This window comes from Drosophila mauritiana, chromosome 2R (genome assembly GCF_004382145.1).
Source record: "Drosophila mauritiana strain mau12 chromosome 2R, ASM438214v1, whole genome shotgun sequence".
Lineage (NCBI taxonomy): Eukaryota > Metazoa > Arthropoda > Insecta > Diptera > Drosophilidae > Drosophila > Drosophila mauritiana.
The window spans coordinates 2,867,699-2,889,121 of record NC_046668.1 but is presented as its reverse complement, the minus strand read 5'-3'; the positions used below and the strand labels follow the sequence as shown (position 1 = coordinate 2,889,121).

General features: G+C 38.1%; 1 protein-coding gene and 1 long non-coding RNA gene across 7 annotated transcripts; both read left to right on the top strand.

Moving 5' to 3' along the window:
• Positions 1-11,937: 11,937 nt before the first annotated feature.
• On the top strand, positions 11,938-12,602 carry LOC117136668. The gene is made up of 2 exons (XM_033297670.1): positions 11,938-12,073; positions 12,145-12,602. Exons 1-2 carry the CDS (start codon positions 12,050-12,052, stop codon positions 12,430-12,432), a joined length of 312 nt encoding a protein of 103 aa, XP_033153561.1. The 5' UTR covers positions 11,938-12,049; the 3' UTR covers positions 12,433-12,602.
• A 2,819-nt stretch (positions 12,603-15,421) lies between these two features.
• Positions 15,422-18,593, top strand: LOC117136636. Of its 6 annotated transcripts, none has more exons than XR_004459106.1 (7): positions 15,422-15,919; positions 15,981-16,261; positions 16,462-16,655; positions 16,730-16,773; positions 17,383-17,845; positions 17,901-18,209; positions 18,273-18,593. It is a non-coding gene; the product is annotated as an uncharacterized LOC117136636 (long non-coding RNA). The 6 variants fall into 6 exon arrangements; XR_004459105.1 differs by having other exon boundaries at positions 15,981-16,409; XR_004459108.1 differs by having other exon boundaries at positions 15,988-16,655.
• The last annotated feature ends 2,830 nt before the right edge of the window (positions 18,594-21,423 follow it).

Below are 21,423 nucleotides of genomic sequence, written 5' to 3'. Positions count from 1 at the left end.
CCCATCTAGAGACAGTCTCAACATAGTAAAATCAATGAAGACTTTCCTCTCGACATTCGGACTTCCGAAAAAACTAATTTGCGATCAAGGTCCGGAATTCGCAAACAAACTTTTTAAAGACTTTTTTTTTTGCGCTCAGTATAGCATAGAATAACACATGACTTCATTTCAACAATTTTCGAGTAATTCCCCAGTGGAAAGTCGCCATTCGTCTTTAACCGAAATATACAGAATAATACTAAACAAAAGAAAAACAGAAACACTCTCTTGTCACCAAGAAGACATCTTCTTTAAAACATTGACAACTTAAAATAACGCAGTTCACTCGACAACAAAATACACACCCTCGAGATTTTCCACAGAAGAAAGTCATTATAAATCAAAACAACGAACACGACTACCTGCAAAGACTGAACGACTTTCGCAACACGATCTACCCAAACATTAAAAAGAACACGGACGATAAAATGAAGGACCGTATAGCTAAGAGCAATGAAAATAGGAACCAATCAGGAACTATCAAGATAGGTAAAACAGTCTTTAGAAAGAAAAATAGAAGGAATAAACTAACGCCCCGATTTACGAAACATATCGTTAATAAGGACAACGGGTTGACGTTTATATCACAAAAGGATCAAAAAATCCACAAAAATAAAAAAAATAGAACCAAATAGTAACCACAGTTATCGTTTTCCAGATTATACTGCGTAACAGTACAGCTTATCAAGATTCAACAGTTGGAGGAACACGACAAGATCGGGAAGATCGACCTGGAAAACGAAAGACTGGTGGACACTTAATAAACAAAATTAATATAAAAGACCTCTTTGAAAATAAAGAAAAATTCGAAACGACATTAAAAGACCTTAGAAATATAAAATAGAAATTTCACAAGAGAAAACAAGAACAAACAATTATTAACAAATTCATCAAAAACTACAATAACAAAATATATAAGACACTCAATGGCGAACACAACGAAATACTCTTACTCCAATATATTACTAGAATTAATTTCAATATAGATATTTTATGTAGTAGGCTAGAGGTACGCATACAAGTTATCCGACCCATGAACATAGCTCCCTTCCACAGTTTATAAACAAATTTCAATTCTCAATCTCGTCGACATTTCCTTTGCCTTTGTTTTTGTCATTGCCTTTGCCAGCACTCAGCTACCCGCTAACATAAGCAACCCAAACTTAACGTAAACACAGCTTCCGCTTGGAGACCAAACCACGGCCGACTTATTGCGCATCAATCAAAAACTGCATCGATCACCATAATTGAATTTCACAATGCAGTGGAAAAATTCCAGCATAAAGCTTTTATCGAAAGTTCGGTAATTTTCCGAAAGAAAAGCTTCTGGCCGAGGTTGATTGGATTAGGACTTAGAATTTGAAGATCAGTCTGAATCGGGACGAGATCGTCAACAGCTCGAAGTTAAAGATAAGCTACCAAGTGTCTCGTAATAGTATGTGAAAAAGTTTATCACCAAATAAATGTTAAATAATAAAAAATAAAATTTATTTTTTTAAATAAATAAAGAGTAACAATTTTAATTTACATATGTTCAGTATAGCAACATAGTATATAAACATTAAGTGTATAAACATTAAGTCATGGTTCGCTTTCGGGTGGCATTCTCTCTGTTTCGCAACATCGGCTCTGTAGCAACAAGCATAGAGGCAGATCGCTAACGGAGAGGGAGTCAGTCGAATGCTAAAGCTGGAAATGCAAAGTACCGAATAAACTGAAGAGGCTAAATCCTGCGTTCCTATTTTATTTAAATAAGAGGGCTTATAGTACCCCTACATTTACAAAACCATATTTATAACATAGCGGAAAGTATTTTGCTAACTAAACTCAATGTAATACCTTAATTTATATTATCAGAAACAGAAATTGTATCCATAAATAAATTTATATCAAATCAGAACATAACAATAGAATCCGAAGAACATTTTTATTTAGATTGCTAACCTTAGAAACTTATATCAATAAATCATACAATAAATATTACGTTATTCCATGTCAAAATACCTATATTTAAGACACAAATTTTCCAATTAGCACACGTGGTTCTTCTGTCACTACAACATACTAAATTCTTAATCACACCTAATTATATTTAATGTAATCAAAACGACCGAAGTTACGTACTTTGAAGAAAAGTGTCCTAAAGTTCATACGACTTACATATCCGAAAGTGCTCGATCTCAAACCAACCAATCGACATCCACTGCATCAAAGGAATACTCCACGGTCAAACGGCAAAATGCGACATTAGAGACATCGGGCTGCAAGGAATCATCTTTTAAGCACTTGTAGCTTAACACAGAAGAGAAAGAACCGAAATCAAAATACCATACGGAAGTACACCACCCCAGGAGACACTGGTAACTCCCGCAAGCCTTTGGATAGGGAGACATGCCAGTAGGAGGAGTCTTTAAGGTCTATTTTCGAAATACTATTGGCTTTCGGCAGTCTGGCGAATATCCAGTCGATACTAGGTGATGTATTTATTTTTTTTTCTTTTTTCTTTTACAGTGCACGCATTAATTTACCTGGCGTCCAGGCACAAACGAACGTTTCCTGGTTTCACCACCAGCCTCATTTAAAAACTCCAAGCACTATTTGACTTCTAAATCACCCCTAGTTCTTACATTCTATCGATTTCTCCATAAATAAATTTTTCTACGGCCGGTGAAACTGGATAAAATCGCTGTTTGATCGGTGTAGATGTTCCCATGTTCCCGCGATAGATATTATTAAAAACAATTAGATAAAATTTAAAAATTGTTCAAAAGGATGGGAGTGATCGGTTCGGCGGCTTTAGGGCGGTAGAGTGGGAGTGGCAAAAAGTTTTTTGCAAATCGATAGAAATTTAAGAGACTAATAAAATTCTAAGAAATGTCCAACAATATATTAATAATGTGGGCGTGGCAGTTTTAGGGCTTTACAGTGGGCGTGGCAAACTTGTTGTTCTTGCAAATCGATAGAAATTTACAAGACTTATAATTGCAAAAATACATCCTAAGACAACAAAATTGAAGAAGTAATTAAATAAAGAGGGTATAGAAGATAAGAAGAAGACGAATTACAAATAGGTCGCAGTATGTTAAATCGTTTGTCATCATGCTTTTGTCCAGTTTGCATGATTCTTGAGAAAATTTTGAAGACGCAGAAGAAACACAAGACGAATATAAAATAGAAAACAATTTGACGATTTTTTGAAAAAGTTCGGAATTAAAAGTCAATTGACGGCTACTCACACGCCGCAGAAAAATGGTATTGCTGAGCGAGCAAATCGCACATTAATAGAAATGGCAAACAGTCTCCTAATTCACGCAAATTTCTGTGTGCTGAAGCTGCGCAAACCACTTATTTGCGTAGTTTTTTTTTTTTTTTTTTTTTTGGATGTATTAATTTAAAACTGTCCTTCGCGGACAATCATTAAATTTGATGACTAAACTTAACGGTAGAGAATTAATTGATTACATAAATTGTTGCGAAACTATACAATAACTGTCGATATTGTATGTATGATGTATATAATAATGTATGTATATAATTTAATTTAATTTGCGTGTCTAATCCCAGAGAGGTCCAAAGGGTGTGATCGGTGCAGCCTCCTGGTGCGTTGACTGATGTCCAGCAGGTCTTGTGCCAGGTTGTTTGGGTGGTCTTGAAGCCTCTGCATGTACTGCCTGCTGCTTTTCTTAATCTCATCCTTCACCCAGGGGAAGCTGAGGACCTCGTGTATAGTGGCATTATCGTGGAAAGGGTGAGCGTTTGTGACTGTGCGGAGCGTTTTGTTTTCGAATGTCTGGATAATGTTGATGTTACATTTCGATGCAGTGCCCCACAGTTGAATGCCATACGTCCAGATTGGCCTTATGATCGCTTTGTAGATAAGGAGCTTAGTGGAAGTCGGTAGCTTAGATTGTCTGCCCATCAGCCAGTAGAATTCACGGACTCGGTTCTCCGCCTGTTTCCGCTTCTTTAGCAGGTGTGGTCTCCATGTAAGTCTCCTGACCAGTGTAAAGCCAAGATAATTTGGATTGGCTACCTCTGGGATTGGGAACCCGTTGAAACTGACTGGTGGGCAAGTGCCGCGTCTAGTTGCGAAGGTGGTAGCGGTTGACTTGTCGCTGTTTACCGATATATTCCATCTCGTGTGCCACGTGTTCAGTAGATCTAGTTGCTCCTGCATAGTCTGGGAGGCCTCTGCTGGGGTATCTGCTGTTGTTAGGAACGCAGTAGATTTCCAACTAAAGATCTCAATGGAGGGACTCCCTTTGAGTTATGGAATGGGCGAAGGCCATCTGTGCATCCTTGCACCTTTGGATCACGTGTTTTTGCACTGTATAAACCAAAGAAGAGGCAGTTTCTGGCAAAAGGAAGCGAGTATGTGTTTGATGGATATTCACACGAGAAAAAAACGTATCGTCTCTACGATCCCGAAAAACGGTCAATAATGGTACGTCATGACGTAAAACTTTTAGATGGTGAGTTTAAGTCAGCTGCACAGAACTCAATAATTGATTTAGCGACATAATAATTGATTTATATGCAAAAGGCCATCTATGGCTTAAAACAATATGTAGTATCCTGGAATAATACACTGGATGAGGTTTTAAAAGGTCTAGATATCAAAGGATGTGCCTTTACGTACATCTCACAGAGCAGAAGGACATTGCTGTTTACGTAGACGACTTAATTATCATTTATCCTACCGAGAGAAACATAAAAAGAAAGATTGCTGAAAAGTTCGAGACACATGATAGCGGACCCTAAAATACTTTCTTGGAATTGAAGTTAAGCGAGCTGGTGAACGAGGACATGTAACAATGTCCTTATTAGCCAACTATGGGATGCAGAACTGTCGATCTGCGCCCACGCTAGTTGCGCCTTGATTTCAAGTTTCCTGTCAAGATGACAATTGCGCCAAGGTAAATATAACAGAGTATCGATCGCTGATAGGTTCCCTTATGTATTTAGCAGTGTTAAGCCGACCCGATATATTGCACGCCATTTGCAAGTTATCTCAACGGAACACGAATCCTCACGTAGAGCACCAAACTGCAGACAAGTTTGTTTCCGATATTTGTTTGGAACCATGGATATGAACATCACATATCACAAAACTGGAAACCAAGTAAAGGGCTTTGCTGATGCTGATTGGGCAAATGAAATGAAATCGTATGCAGGATATGCGTTTATGTTGGCGGCAGCGCGTTGCTAAAAGAAGTTGTCTGTTTAGACCAAGATAAAATTGTCTTAGTAGGTGACAATATTAAAGATTTTCAAAAAAATTTATAATTAATTTAATTTAATTTTAGGACCCTAAAATTATTATTAATATCAATCAAAACTTTAGCTTGTTTAAGCAGCCGAACTAAAAACATTTTTATTCATTTAAAGAAACACAGTCGCGATCGAACACTCATTGAGTTTAGACGTGCCTAGTTTGTGTGGAAGCTTCTGCTTAAAATTCAATTATTTCTTGTGTTACAATCATAAAATACAACAATAAGTTTGTGGTTGCTGATAAGCACCGAGTAACTGTTGACTCTCTTTGCTGTCAACATGAGCGACAGCGACGAAGACCTAACTGCTCTGATATGGCAGAGAGTAAAATCAAAGCCAAAAAAGAGACCAAGCCTCTCCCAAAGTTCAAAGAAAAAAGAAAAATAAATTCGCTCTCTTAAGCGACGGATTGCCCGACAACACAGGAAACAACGACAACAAAAACGAAGATCTCGAAATGGTAATTGAAGACAGCGGAACTGATTCTGCTAAGCCCCGACCTATCATTCTGTCTGACGTAAATGATATAAGTGAAATGCTAGCCTATCTTAATTCTAAAATTAAAAGGGAACTTTACTGTTATAAGACTCAACGTAATGGACATGTGAGAGTTATGGTTAAAAGTATTGAAGAATTCAGAAAATTAGTTAAAACACTTAATAATGATTGTGTGAATTACCACACATACCAGCTTAAGGAAGACAGAGCATTTAGAGTTGTTATTAAGAATTTGCATTTTTCTACAAATTAAGATGAAATTAAAAGTGACGTAGAGTCAAAAGGTCATGTTGTTAGAAACATAAGTAATATTAAAAGTCGTGCGACCAAAACGCCACTGAACATGTTCTATGTAGATATTGAGCCTAACAATAAAAACCGAGACATATATAATATAAAACACATAGGTAACGCTATTGTTAATATAGAGCCACCCCGCAAAACCAATGAAATTTTTCAATGCTATCGCTGCCAGGAATTCGGACATACTAAATCATATTGTGCCAAAACGTACCGCTGTGTAAAATGCTCTTCTCGACACCCAAGCAACATCTGCCCGAAAAATACAGAACAACCAGCAAAATGTGCCAACTGCTACGAAGAAAATGCCGCCAGCTACAAAGGATGTAGAATTTATCAGGAACTCTTGTCAAAAAAATCAGCAACCAATCGAAAATCCCTGAATAGCAATAGAGAACAGAGTAAAAATGATTTAGGTATCGAGCAATCGTTTGCTCCGCCTAACAAACCAACATATACCCAACAAAGTAACGACTATCAATCATATGCCAAAGTTGCTGCAGGAAATAGCAAAACAAACACATCACTGGAGAGAATAGAGCAACTATTAGAAAAACAGTCTGAACTTACTAATAATTTTCTTAACATGATAATGTGACTTGTAAACAAATTATGCAAGTAAATCTTAACCTAGGAATATGGAATGCCAATGGGCTTTCCAACCATGTAAATGAAATATCCATCTTTATAAAAACGAATGAAATTGACATTATGTTAATTTCCGAGGCACACTTAACCAGCAAATCATATATCAAGGTTGTTGGATATGATATAATTAGAGCTGACCACCCTTCGGGCAGAGCTCATGGTGGCGCAGCTATTTTAATTAAACAAGGCCTAAAATTTCAAATTATGGGCAGCATTAGAGAAAATGCTATGCAGGCTGCCACGGTCAAGATCAAATTTATGCATGCGGACGTATCTGTAACAGCAATTTATCTTCCCCCAAGATTTGCTCTCAAAGAAGCAGATTTTAAGAACTTTTTTCAAAAACTTCGACCACAGTTTATAGTAGGAGGCGACTTCAATGGTAAGCACCCCTGGTGGGGGTGAACTGTACAAATGCATAGTAAACAACAGCATAACACACTTTCAACCGGCAAGCCTACATACTGGCCTACTGATAGTAGAAAGATACCAGACTTAATAGACTTCGTAGCATACTTTGGAATCCCACAATCACAAATGCGAATAATGGAAAGTTTTGATCTAAGCTCAGACCATTCTCCAATAATAGTGACATACAGTACAGTAGCTCATATATTGACAAAACCATACAAAGTAATTTCTGCAAATTCCGATATCAATGCTTTTAAAAGCAAATGCTAGAAACAGTTATCAGCCTGGATATCTCGCTAAAATCAGGAGAGGAGATAGACCATGCTGTGGAGCTACTCACAAACAAGATCCTTAAAGCAAGCTATATATGAACGAAGCTTCCAGCCAGAAACTCACAATCAAATCAGCTCTATCTCTCAGTTGAAATCTGACAGCAAATACAACACAAGAGAAATTTGCGTAAAAGATGGCAAGAAACTCTCTACCCTGCCGATAAAAGATCGTATAACAAGACTGCATCTGATCTCAAAAAACTACTGTCAACTTTAAGAAATGAATCTCTCGCTGAATATCTCAGAAATCTAGATCCACATTCTTGTAAACACAAACATCATTTATGGAGAGCAACCAAATATGTTAAGCCAAAGCATTTGCTCAACACCTGCACTCTGTATTTCAGCCAAATGATATTGATAACCCGCAAACAGAAAGGGAAATAGATAACTTTCTCGTGTCACCCTGCCAAATGAGCTTACCCATTCGTAAAATCAGTATTAATGAAGTTTCATCAGAAATTAAATGGCTGAATAGTAAAAAGGCTCCAGGTTCGGACAAAATAGATGGCATAACCTTGAAAAATCTACCACCAAAGTGTATACGGTTTCTTACGTTTATATTTAATGCGATCTTAAGAGTTGACCACTTCCCAAGCCAATGGAAATCTGCAGAAATTATAATGATCCTTAAACCAAACAAGGCAGAAAATGAAGTGACATCGTACCGTCGTCCCATTAGTTTGTTGTCAATATTTTCTAAAGTATTTGAAAAAATACTTTCAAAGAGAATGTTGCCAATCTTGGACGAATTCGCTATCATACCCGAACACCAGTTTGGATTCAGAAGGGGCCACGGAACCCCTGAGCAATGTCACAGAATTATCAATGAAATTTTGTCAGCAAAAAATACTGCACTGCAACATTTCTTGACGTTCAACAAGCATTTGATCGAGTCTGGCATGACGGATTATTATATAAAATCAAAAAGTGGTTACCTGCACCATATTTTTTATTATTAAAGTCATACCTAAACAATAGACACTTTTATGTGCAACAAAAAAATGAATACTCGCCCTTGCATTTTATAAAAGCAGGAGTCCCACAAGGAAGCGTCTTAGGACCTGTCTTATACACCCTGTACACGGCCGATATGCCGTTAACAAATACCTGCACTGTGGCAACATACGCGGATGATACAGCTATATTAGCTACCAGCTCATCTAAAGAGGAAGCCTCACAACTCCTGCAAGCAGAGCTACGCCTTATTGAAAGATGGTTCCTTCTTTGGAAAATTAAAGTCAACGCCCTAAAATCTCCCTAAAATAACGTTTGCATTAAGAAGAGGTGACTGCCCAGAAGTGTAATTTAATGGATCAGCAATCCCACAAAGTAATTGCATAAAGTACCTTGGCTTGCACCTCGATCGCAGACTAACGTGGAATAACCACATAAAAGCAAAGTGCCAGCAACTAAATTTAAAAAGTTTGAAGATGACCTGGTTGCTTGGCCGAAAATCTGCAACCACTCTGGAAAATAAAGTCCGTTTATACTAAGCTATACTAAAGCCCGTGTGGACTTATGGCATACAGCTCTGGGGTACTGCCAGCAACTCAAATATTGAGATTCTACAACGCTACCAATCAAAAATATTAAGACAAATTGTTAATGCTCCATTTTATATTTCAAATGCATGTATCCATATAGACTTAGGAATCCCTTATGTTAAAGAAGAAATAGCAAAACATAGTAAAAAATATATAGACAGACTAAGAACATATGAAAATAACTTAGCCCTAAGTTTGGCAAATAATAATAACAACGTCAGAGGACTTAAAAGATTTCACGTGCTAGATCTCCCTGACAGGCATTAAGTATTAAAACATGTTATGCATAGAGTATGTAGTAGGGATTAATGGATAACTACTGCCTCTGTTAATTTAAGATTAATTATAAAATTTACTTATTGTCATACTTTTTAAGACAGATTGTAAATAAAAAGAGAGAGAAAAAAAAAAAAATTTTAAGAAACACAAAAAAATCGAATTATGAGATACCAAGATAAATGATGTTATGTTATTTAATTTTATATTATGGCATAAACGATAACTATGAACATTTAATAAATAATGAAAATAATATATTTCATTTGGAGAACTCATCAGCAAACATATTATATCAAACATTTTTAATCACTGGTCAATGCATCTCGCAAATCCTTTTGTAATAAAACAGCCGAAACACATTTGTATTTGAAAATAAATCTTTAAGACACAAATAGTTAAAGTAAAACCAAATTAAAACACATTGCGAAATGTTCCACAAATCAATGCAGGGCCACAATATAATGAAATTAAGCCAATGCACTTTAAAAGTCCATATGCCCACAGTTGAATAAAGAAGTTATTCAAATTAATAAGACATAAACATTAAAACCCCTCAAGCATAAATCTTTCCTAGCTTTTGATCGACGGCACCATATTTGCAGAGATTTTTTGAACGTAAATTTATTTTCAAATTGGTTTACGAAGTACCGGTGTGTCTGATAGTTACAGCCAATTTAGTATAAACGAAATTTTTCGTATTAATAGTATAATAGTATTGACAAAAAGTTCAGTAGTTATCGATTTTCTCTTGTTTCCTTATTTTAAAATGTCTATAAGAAATTATCGCTGTGGTGTCGTCCAATTGATGGCAATAATGGCATTCACTGTTAATGTCCGGTGTGATTTCAGATCGATAACGTTACCAAAGGGGGAAATCGCCCTGGAGGAGATAAGCACTGCAAGAGATCTTGGTCATCAGCTTTGGGACCAAGGTTGGAGCAACAGTCTTTCGCTTGGACTTGGCCCCACAACCAGTAAAGTGTTAAGCTAAGCTGGCCTCTGCTAATGTTTTTATTGCGCAGAAACAACTAGAGCCTGCAAAGGAAAATGTGTTAAATCAACAAAGAATAGCCACTGAAAAGCAAACACAAGCTTTAATATTGAAACAAAAGTCTCAAGCAGCGTCTGCTATATACCACTCTGAGGCTATTGAACGACGTCTTGCAGCATCCAAGTCAGCGGTGGCACGTGCAGCTGCTAGTTTTGCTGCGGCTGAAATTAAAAAAACTAAAAATGAAGCTGCCAAGCTTGGCCACATTACTCGAAATGGTCAGAACGTTTTATCTTTATCGCCAGCAAGCAATCATTTGTCTACATAGTATCTAGAACCGGTTCACTTCAGTTCATGGCTTAATGGTCATAGCCATTTTCCTTAAAAGCTATAAAATAATCAAAACATCCATTGAAATAATCAATATATCTCATTTTGTTATTTAATGTAAAGGATATTCATCCATCATCCATATAAATCCATCGGCAACTGAAGCGTACCGTATACCTTTGCAGTAAATATATATAAACAATGAGACTATCAGATACCCTTTACCCCTGCTCGTAGTTCCTTAATTTGCGTCATTTTGTATTTCTCGTTTCGGTGATTTTTATTTATCTCGTGTTACACTTTGAATGATTTGTCAGTTGTGGAATTCTCCACCGCTTGCCAGTCGAGATTTCACATTTTTACAGACTAGGGTAAAGAGGCGCTGGGCTCTCAAAGCGAATGCCGAATGCCGTACGAACTGCTGACCCTTGCTCTGTCCCGGCTGGTCCCTCCAGACGCATGTTCGGTTTTCACAAGCGCTTCATGATATCGCCCGGTTTACGCCGTAGTCCCTTCTGCAAGACGCCTAGTAAAAGTCGAATGTTCCACCCTAGCATTTTATCAACTTGAAACTAACGTACCTTGATGGGATTGCTCGGCGGCCTCGTTTTCGTTGTCCCCCTCTCTCATCGTCCTGGACGTCCTAGACGCGTTAAGCCCACGTCTGCTCTAATTGGTCAAGCTGGTACCATGCCTGCTCGGCTGTTACGAACGATTCGGGCAATTGCTCAGCTTACGTAACGCAATCTCCGAACTTCCCAATCCCACTAAGCACTTACGCGGCTGTAGGTCCCTTGTTGCTCTCGGCCTGGAGGTCACCTTTGACCGTTATTACTTGATCGATGCTATATGTACAACTTAACTAGAGCGAAGAATAAAAAGAGACCTCGTAATTACAGAGCGAACAGCGGAATGCTAAGCCAAATGTGAAGGTGCGAGAGTACTAGAGAGAGTGCGAGAGAGGAGAGCTTTTTTCTGGATGTTAGTGTGGGCGTGGCAAATCAATTTTTTTTTTGACGATTTGGAAATTGGCAAGGCATACAATAATATTAAGTGGTTTAAGCCTTTCTTAAAATTTTGGCCGAGACATTTTTGGGTTGTTTGGGGCGGTGGAGTGGGCGTAGCTACATTAGGAAATAAACTAATAAATAAATAAAGAAACATTTTTGCAAAAAAAGGTTCAAATTACTATGACATTATATAGGAATACAAAAGAGAGAATGCTATAGTCGACTTTTCCGATTTTCAGATACCCGTTACTCAGCTAGTGTGAGTGCGAACGCGAAATTTCATTTTAATTTTTCTGGGATATCGATATATATTTAGAGTTGGCGTAGCAAATCGTTAGAAATTTACAAGACTAATAAAATTATAAAAAAGTATCCAAAAAATTTTCAAATATGTGGGCGTGGCAGTTTTATGCGGTTTGTGGCAGTTATAGTGGGCGTGATAATATCGGTCAAGAAACTTGCGCTGCTTAATCTTAACCTTCTAGCTATGGTTCTTGAGATCTCGACGTTCATTGGGACAGGAAAAATCTTCGCTTCGCGCAGCCATCGTGCAGCAGCGCCACCGCCTAGACCCCAAGATTAGACTGTGGAAGCCACAAAGTAATCTGTTAGTTGACGCGAAGGCTCTAACTTTTTACGCGGGCAGAAAGAGAGGAAAGAACCGAGTCGACCAGTCTAGTGGAGCGCCGTACCCATCGAGTAACCGAAGAAGAGAAGCAGCCGCAGCGGGACCGCAGCCGCCGATAAATCGAGACCCTGGGATGTGTATTTAAATTAATTGCCAGAAAAATGTATAATTAAAAGAGAACCCCAAAGTGAGGTTGAAAGCGCGGGAAAAATTAGCGGGGTAGGAGTCAAAAATACAAAAAAAGAAGTTCTTGATAAAGTGAACAAATAAAAATCTGAAATATATATATAAAAAAAAAGCTTGAACTCTGTCTGACCTAACCCTACATCGGAAATATTAAAAAAGGAGAAGTTATAATTTTAAAATATATATTACAATAAGTTTTTTACAATTAGTCCTTTTAGTATTTAATATTTCTTATATTATATAATCTAATCTAATTATTTTTCTAAGAAATTCTCAGTTAAGAATTTTTCTATTTATTTTGGAACTTTGCTTTCCATATGATTTAAAAGAAAAGGAATAAACCGGATGAATACACTACGAACAATTTATTGGTCCCTATTGTTGTTGCGGAAGTAGACAATTAAGCGGACAGATCTAAAAATATAACCGAATTTACTCTCAACCCACTCTCTAACAGTTTTTATTTTTCCTTTTTTCGGTTAAAGAAACTGATTTTAAAAAAATAATAATTCATGAAACAAGAATATATAGAAGAGAACAACACCGAAAAACTGAATTATGGGAGAATTTAAATAAATAATTTGTTCCTCCTCTAAAACATATTTAGCAGCCTGTGCCCTTTTCATCAATTTAATTATAACCTTCTTGAATAACTTTTTTTTTTTTTTTTTTAATTCACGACAAAAACAAAAACCCTTTGCCATATATTTCTTCGACTTTATTTAGCTTGTATTTATTTATATACTTATTAAATTTATAATGTACTTATTATAAGTTATAAATATTGTTATTAATTATTAGTCACCACCATGAATACAAAAAAAAAATGAATTTCCAAAAACTGAAATACTGAATTCGGCGGAATTCAGGAGGGTACTATACCCTAGGGTACCAAAGGGGCCACTGGAGCCATGCTCTTACGGAAAGTGGTCATAGGTAGGGTAGGGCAATCCGCGAACACGATTACGATTACACTGGTGTTTCGCAGGCAACAAAGCTTTTCCTCCTCTTCTAGAACTGTCTCCTTCCGAAAATATTAATTTGTTTCCTCCGATTTTGTATATTAGATCCTCTATTAGGTTGATGCAAGCATGCTCAATTCTTGATATTAATCATTAGTGTCTGTAGCGAAAATGTATCTGTACAAGCAAGACTACCACACCCAACGCCATGAGCTAGATCCGGACTCTGAAGCGTGCACCCGCAAATACAAGTTCCCTTGCCGACCATCAATTTATTTCGTTACACGGTGCATTCCCAAATTCACTGGAGGCTATGGAACTTGGTCGACATGGCTCCACCCTCCATCACGCTGGCGCAATTCCAAATGCTTTATTGTGACCAAGGTTAGGGACAGGGTGCCAGTTGCGCCCCGAAAAAAAAACGGTAGACTGGAGTATATATCGCTGAAAGACGGAATTAGCTCCTCGGGAACAGTCCAGCAGAATAGGAGGACCGACATGCCGGCAATACGAGGAGCAGTCCGCACTGCTAGCGGAAGATGCATATGACGACGCAGTCAGTGGCACTGAGATGTGCGAAAAGCTGCGGACCAGCGGGCAGCAAGCTCTATGTGAGCGCAGCATCAGCAGTTACAACCGAATCCGGCATTATGAAAAGATGGAGTAGAGTTGCTGTGATGAGGACACCAACAGGATTGACGAAGCGGGCAGTGAATAAGCTGAGTCTGCAACTCCACGCTTCCAAAGGGGGGAGTATGTCGGGTCACGGAGCCGCCAGTAATTCACAAATTTCTACTAACCAAAGACATTAAACGATTTTCGGGCCGAAATCCATTCTGATCCAAGAAACGAATTTACATATTTACATAAATAATTACAGCAAAACAAAAGAAAATATTAATTTAACTACTGTATTTTAAAGCATAAATTTTCCAAAAGAAAATTAATATTTCATAAGAATAATACGTAGTAGAAAATAAAAATTTATAAAATAAATAAAAAAATGAAAACTGTTTATTGCAAAAGTCATATCTTGAGGCACGAAGTGCAAATATTCTATTATAAAGTAATTTTTTTTAATTTTTTATGTGATATTATGTACATAGATTCGGCTAATACTATTTCTAAGCTATATTTTAATAATATAACGTCCAGGCAATGCAAAGCAATTATTTTTTAAATGGTACCTGCGGGAACCGGTGCGAGAGAAAGACTGTCGGTCACACACAGAAAAGATCGATGTTCAACTCCCGGATGGCAATGACGCTGATCGCCAGTAGGATGCGAATCACCATACGGAGTGGATGTTCACCATATAGGTCATATAATAAATTGAAATAAAGTATCGATGAAAATTACCACTGTTTTGTATACCTACCTTCTAGCGGGTTAATACATTGGAGGCGAGGTAAATTGTAATAAAAAAAAAATAATACTGTTGGAAAAAATAAGAGATCTAAGTGGTGCAAACAAATGCAGCTTTGCACATGAAAACAGGCTTTTCGCACACCAGTTCCGTTATTCTCCTTACCCTTATCTTTGTTTGATCGGTTAAAAAATAAACAAGAACAACAACTGCATCAGAGAGTTAACCAAATTTGAAAAGAGCGTATGAAGAATTCGGATCCGCAGAGAAATAATGTGTGTGGAAGAGCGTTAGAAAATAACATGGATTAGGAGAGTTTGGCAGTACCAACGAGCACCAAATTTGAAAAGAGCGTAAGAAGATATTCGAATTCGATTGGCTTAAGAGAATTTGTTAGTACAAATAGCACCAATTTGAGATAAATATAGCTGACTTTTAGTCAGAGGCAGTACCAAGAGAACATACCGAAACAAAATATACATACATACACATATATGCGAAAATATATATATTGTAGCATATGTGCCATAGTATAACACTTGACTACATATACTTACACACACACACATACATTACTAAATAGCAACAGCCATACACCAAATCATAGAATGCCTTAGGATATAAGTCATAAATTCAAGTATTCCATAAGAAAGCTAAATACATACATACATTTTATCAGACAAAGGCATTAAAGTAGATCCGGAAAAGGTGGCAACGATTCCTTCATTCAGAGACTCAAAAAATAAGGAGGTAACCCGACCTAAAGCTCCATTTGGCGAAAATTCCGAGCTTATCATACTTCGATCCAAACAATAGAACACGCCTAATAGCAGACGACACTCCAGTTGCGTTAGGAAATTCTATACCACCGACGATCAAAAGCTTGTTTGCAAGACGCTGCCAATCAGACGTAGAAAAACGGTACTCTCAGACCGAGAAAGCAAGCCTGTGGGCAATTGAAAAGTTTTGATTTTATTTAGCCGGACTAGAATTCAAATTGATGACTGACCACAAGTCGTTAGAAACCATTTTTAAGCCAACTTCAAAACCTCCAGCTCGAAATGAGCGATGGCTGTTACGTCTACAAGCTCTTAAATACAAGGTCATCTACAAAGCGGGTAAGGAAAACATCTCGGATGCCCTATCCAGATTATGCAAGTTTCCATAAACAAATTCTAGCTTGCAGATAACTGCACATAATGTATTTCGGGATATTGAGTACACTGTCCCTACATCATTGAACATATCGGAAATCGCACGCTGCAGATGATGAAATCATGGACGAAATGACCTGTTTGGATGAAAATTACTGGCAAGCTGGCACATCTTTCAGCTTCTACCCATTTCGTTTCGAACTTTCAATGCATGGTTTAATTTTATTGAGTGGCACACGGTTAATCATCCCAAAAGGACTGCGCAATAGAGTTTTAGAATTAGCTCATGAAGTGCACTGCACCCGGGTGAGTCGCCACATCGATCGAGATGCTAAAAATGTTGTGAAAACATGCAAGATTTGCATGTTCGTTTCTCAACCGCCACGTCCAGCCCCAATGCAAAGAACAGTTTTTCCAACAAGCCCTTGGAATTCCATAGATAGTGATCTATTAGGTCCACTTTCAAACGGACTTTTTTTCCTTGTGTTTATCGACTATTTTTTCAGGTATATGGAGATAACATTTTTACAGACAATATCATCGAAATCAATAATCGGGGCGATGAAAGAAATATTTTGCCGCTTAGGTTTCCCAAAATATCTGCGGACTGATAACGGGACACAATATATATATATTAGTAAGATTTTCGAACAATACTGTAACACGAATGGCATTCCTCCATATTGGCCTCAGGCGAATGGTGAGGTTAAAAATATGAATCAATCGTTAGTTAAGAGACTAAAAATTTCCCATTTCAACGAAACCAATTTGCAGCAAGCAATCCAGGATTTTATGTTTATGCACAATGCACAATTCTTGTAAGTTTCTATAGATTTGCCAAATAACTTTTTGCACCCCAACTCTAACTCCCTAAAACCGCCAATACCGCCACTACCACATTTTTTAAAAATTGTTTGTCATTTTATTTTTATTTTTTGCTTAAATTTCTATCGACCGCCGAAACTGCCACGACCACATTTTTGAAAAATTGTTGGATATGTTTTCATAATTTAATTACTTTTGTAAATTTCTATCGATTTTCCAAAAAACTTTTTGCCACGCCCACTCTAACGCCCTAAAATCGCGTTAAAAAAAAAAATTGGTAATATTTTTTCACATTTTTATTAGTCTTGTAAAATTTTATTGATAAAAATTTGCCACGCTCACTCTAACGCCTAATACCGCCCAAAACTGCTACGACCACATGTTTGAAAAATGTTTGGATATTTTTTCATAATTTTATTAGTTTTGTAAATTTCAAAAAACGTTTCCAAAAAACGGTATGCCACGTGCTCCCTAACGCCCATAAACCGCATAAAGCCACGCCCACATTTTTGAAAAATTGTATATTTTTCCAAAATTTTATTAGACGTGTAAATTTTTAAATTTGTTCTCATTTCATTCCCCAATATCTATCGATATTCCAGAGAATTTATGAAATTTCGCGTTCCCACTATCTGAGTAACCGGTTTCTGAAAGTCAGAGAAGTCAACTATACCATTCTAAACCATTCGCTAATAAAAAAGTTTATTAGGTCAACAGAGAGTTTTGTAAAATTGAAAGGAGAATTTGGAGAGCGATGGTGAGACGGAGCGAATATAGCAAGACAACAGAAGAACAGATAGTGTCTGCTTTTTGTCAAGAGAACAAGGGTACTTAGCTGGACTTCGGACCATGTGACTAGACCCATCATAGAATAACGTTCTAAGGTAAACTCCAGGCCGAGGGCAACAAGGGACCTACAGCCGCGAAAATGGTTAGTGGGATTGGGAAGTTCGGAGATTGCGTTACGTAAGCTGAGCAATTGCCCGAAGCTTAACGCGTCTAGGACGTCCAGGACGATGAGAGAGGGGGACAACGAAAACGAGGCCGCCGAGCAATCCCATCAAGGTACGTTAGTTTCAAGTTGATAAAATGCTAGGGTGGAACATTCGACTTTTACTAGGCGTCTTGCAGAAGGGACTACGGCGTAAACCGGGCGATATCATGAAGCGCTTGTGAAAACCGAACATGCGTCTGGAGGGACCAGCCGGGACAGAGCAAGGGTCAGCAGTTCGTACGGCATTCGGCATTCGCTTTGAGAGCCCAGCGCCTCTTTACCCTAGTCTGCGATAAGAGGCCAGTCGACGCAATACAAGAATCCACGGACGACACACAAGAACGGATTGCTGACAAAATTAAGAGTGCCCAAGACGCGCTAAGGTCTAGAGAGAATGCATTTCGACAAAACAGAGTCTTCAAAGTGGGCGAAAAGGTATTGTATAAAACTAGTAGAAGGCTTGGCAATAAACTCACTCCCTTGTGTGAGGAAAAGCAGACCTGGGGACCGGTTCATCGGAGCGCGGAGATCTGCGATGCAAATAAACGGGATGATCGCCGAGCTAGGACCAGCCAAGGACGGCCGTAATCTTGAAGGGGGAGTAGTTAACTCAAGCCAACGAACTAGAACAGTTGGCTAAGTATATGAAACATAATATCAAAGTGCTGACCCAGCATTGGTCCGGAAACCCGTGCGCAGCCGGCAAACACAGGATATTTTCGTGGCCGCTACGAGTCTTTGTTAGCTTTAAGAATCATTTTAAGTTTCAGTTTGAATTTGCATTTACCAGAATAAAGAGCGTCAGCTCGTCAACTCCGACTAGGCGTCGTAAAACATATTTTTATTAATTACTCTGCCAGACCTCAAGGCTGGCAGTTAAAAGAGAAATAAACGTAAATAATAATGTTCTGCTAACCGGATTCCCCGGAGCAGCCAGCGAAGGAAGCCCTTCGCAATGACAGTCCAAAAGAATATTTAGAGGAGTCAGGAGGACATGCTTCTGAAGGCACTGCACGAGACGGAGGTGCAACCCAATACAAAAAAGACGAATAGCTTAGGTAGACGGATAGCTTAGCAATCCGGAAACTGGAGGCACAGACTTTGGTTATAGTTTAATGCCGCAGGCAAGAGCGCCACAATCCAGTATCACAGCTACTATAAGAAACATAGAACAAGAAGCGTTACCCAAACAACTGTCAGACGGGATATCCCTTGGAAGGGAACTCTCATCGGTAGAAAGCGATTAAACCTTAAGGTTAGTCCAAAGAGGTCGAAAGCCCAACAATCAGTCGACTTGAAACAGTCGAACACAGGTTTTACGTGGAGGTATCGTAGAATTTTGTGAATTGGGATTATTACAGACGGGAGTCAGCATAAGTGGCCTACGGTATTCATTAGCGTTAGAATGAGCACAAGTCGACAAGTCGCTTCACGAGTGAGAACAGCAGACGGAAAGGCGCATTCTGTTTTAGGGTACATGAAAAGTTAAAGTTATTTGTTATTCCATCACTGAATAAACGACTAATATTGGGAGTAGACTTTTGGAAAGAATTCAAATAAGCCCAAGGTCTTATTTCGACCCAGAAAAACCCAGAGGAATTAGTAGAGTCTGATAAGCAACGCTCGACATTAACGGAATCACAAAAGATACAGTTGCAGAAAGATATAGAACAATTTCCGTAATTTGACCGCCAAGGCCTAGGTCGAACTAATTTAATTTTAAGGTGTGATTTAGAAGTAAAATAGTGCTTGGAGTTTTTAAATGAAGCTGGTGGTGAAGCCAGGAAAGCTTCGTATTCGAAGTTGTAACCGATCATGCAAGTTTAGCTTGGCTCATGAAGCAGAGTAATCTTAAAGGATTTTTAGCTAGGTGGGCTATGCAATTACAGGGATATACGTTTACATTTCGTCATTGGAAGGGTAAGGACCATGTGGTGCCAGACGCGTTATCGCGTATCTATTGTAAAGAAATCGCGGTGATTGAATCATATGGACCGGATATTGACTTAGAATCCTTAGAATGTTTTCAGGAAAAGGAATATGCAGATCTCAATCAAAAATTACAGAAAACCAAGAAAGTTTGTATATATTCGGACGAGAAAAGTTCTGAACGTGAAATCGTGGAAGCTATGGGTTCCAAGAACTCTGACCGAATAATGTAGCGTACTTGAAAACAGAACACACCGAATGGGATCACCACATACAGGCAATTAATTAAAAAATTAATTCTTGCAATGTTCCCCGTGCTCTGTTTGGATTTAATATGGTTGTTAACGGATCGCAGTTTCGGTCGTTAAAAAATGTATCAGTACTTAAAGAACTTAAAGAATTTAAATAAATCGGACCAGTTAGCGGTATTTCGGGATAAACTGAGAAGTAATAAATAAAGAGTTGACGATCAGAATGCCGCCACTTCTAATCTGCGGTCTAGACCCGTTGAGTATAAAAGTTAACCAGGATGTTTTTCGCCGGAATTTAGCGCAAAGTAAATTTCTGAAAAATATAAATGCGAAATTTTGTCCCCCTTTCTTAAGTCTAGAGTGCGAAAAAGGTTGAGAAATTCCTGTTATGTGTTGGAGGATTCCTGTTATGCTAGGAAGTATCATACGAAAGATATTCGTCAAATTATTTTCTGTCTAATTCGCGACGTTAAGAACTACAAATTAGACAGTGGTTGTAGGAGACCGTGGGAATCAAACGGATTTTGAAAGTAAAATGGCTTGGTTAAAATTTTATTACTTTGTTAACAGACGGTAGACGAATCCGCGAAAGCGACAAAACGCAGCGAAATCACGATCAGCAAGAATTAGATACGAAAAGAGTGCGATTCTTTGTGAAAGCTTAGGAAGTAATGCAAGTATGCTGGTCTATTGTCTACGATTGTGAACATTGCAAAAACACTGATCAAAGAGCGTTGCGCATTATTTCGCTTATAGTATTCGTACGACAGGCTTGAGCCCAACTGGCGGATACCTTAACCGTATGACAGCAAAGCTACATTAATATTAACCACGTCGCTAGGTAGTCGATACATCTGGAATTTTGGCAGCTGCCCGAAAGGGTCATTTAATAACGTTAACCAGAAGTCGGAATTCGACCAGGATCAAGAACACGCAGACTCCATAACGAGACCCAACCTTAGTTGTACCCGTTCTGAGCGTATGCACATGGAGTAGGTGTTGCTGAAGGTGTAGGTTTAAGTAAACATAAATATATAACGTTTTGAACATTTGCCTAGTGTCCTTGAAATTATGGAGCAGTAACGGATAACAGTCTCCTTCACAATACAAAAGGGTAATCTAATCATGTTTGGGATCTCTAATATATATACAGTCGCACCGAAGGGCTCATAGGTAGGCTGGGTTAAGACGCGATTTCAACGAGCAACATCCACGTAGGAGCGGAAATAGGGGTCAATAGCAATTTCAGGTCTCTATTCGAACTTCACGACCCACGTAAATTAAATATTTGGCAAGGATTTCCTATATTTATCGTGTTATAGCTCACGGAGACGGACATTTTCAACGAGTTTATTGGCAAGCTGATTTTTGAAGGAAATTCATCACAAAGGTCTTCCGTCCGAAAGAAACGAGGATAATTAAGTTCTTGCTCAAGAGAAACAGCAGCTTACTGCCAGTACTCTCCAAGA

What these genes read in the sequence shown, in the direction of transcription:
- LOC117136668 (XM_033297670.1), top strand. Translation starts at nt 12,050, where the DNA reads ATGTGGGCGTGGCAGTTTTATGCG. An exon ending in GGGCGTGGCAGTTTTATGCG is followed by an intron (nt 12,074 to 12,144) that starts GTTTGTGGCAGT and finishes TTAACCTTCTAG; the next exon opens with CTATGGTTCTTGAGATCTCG.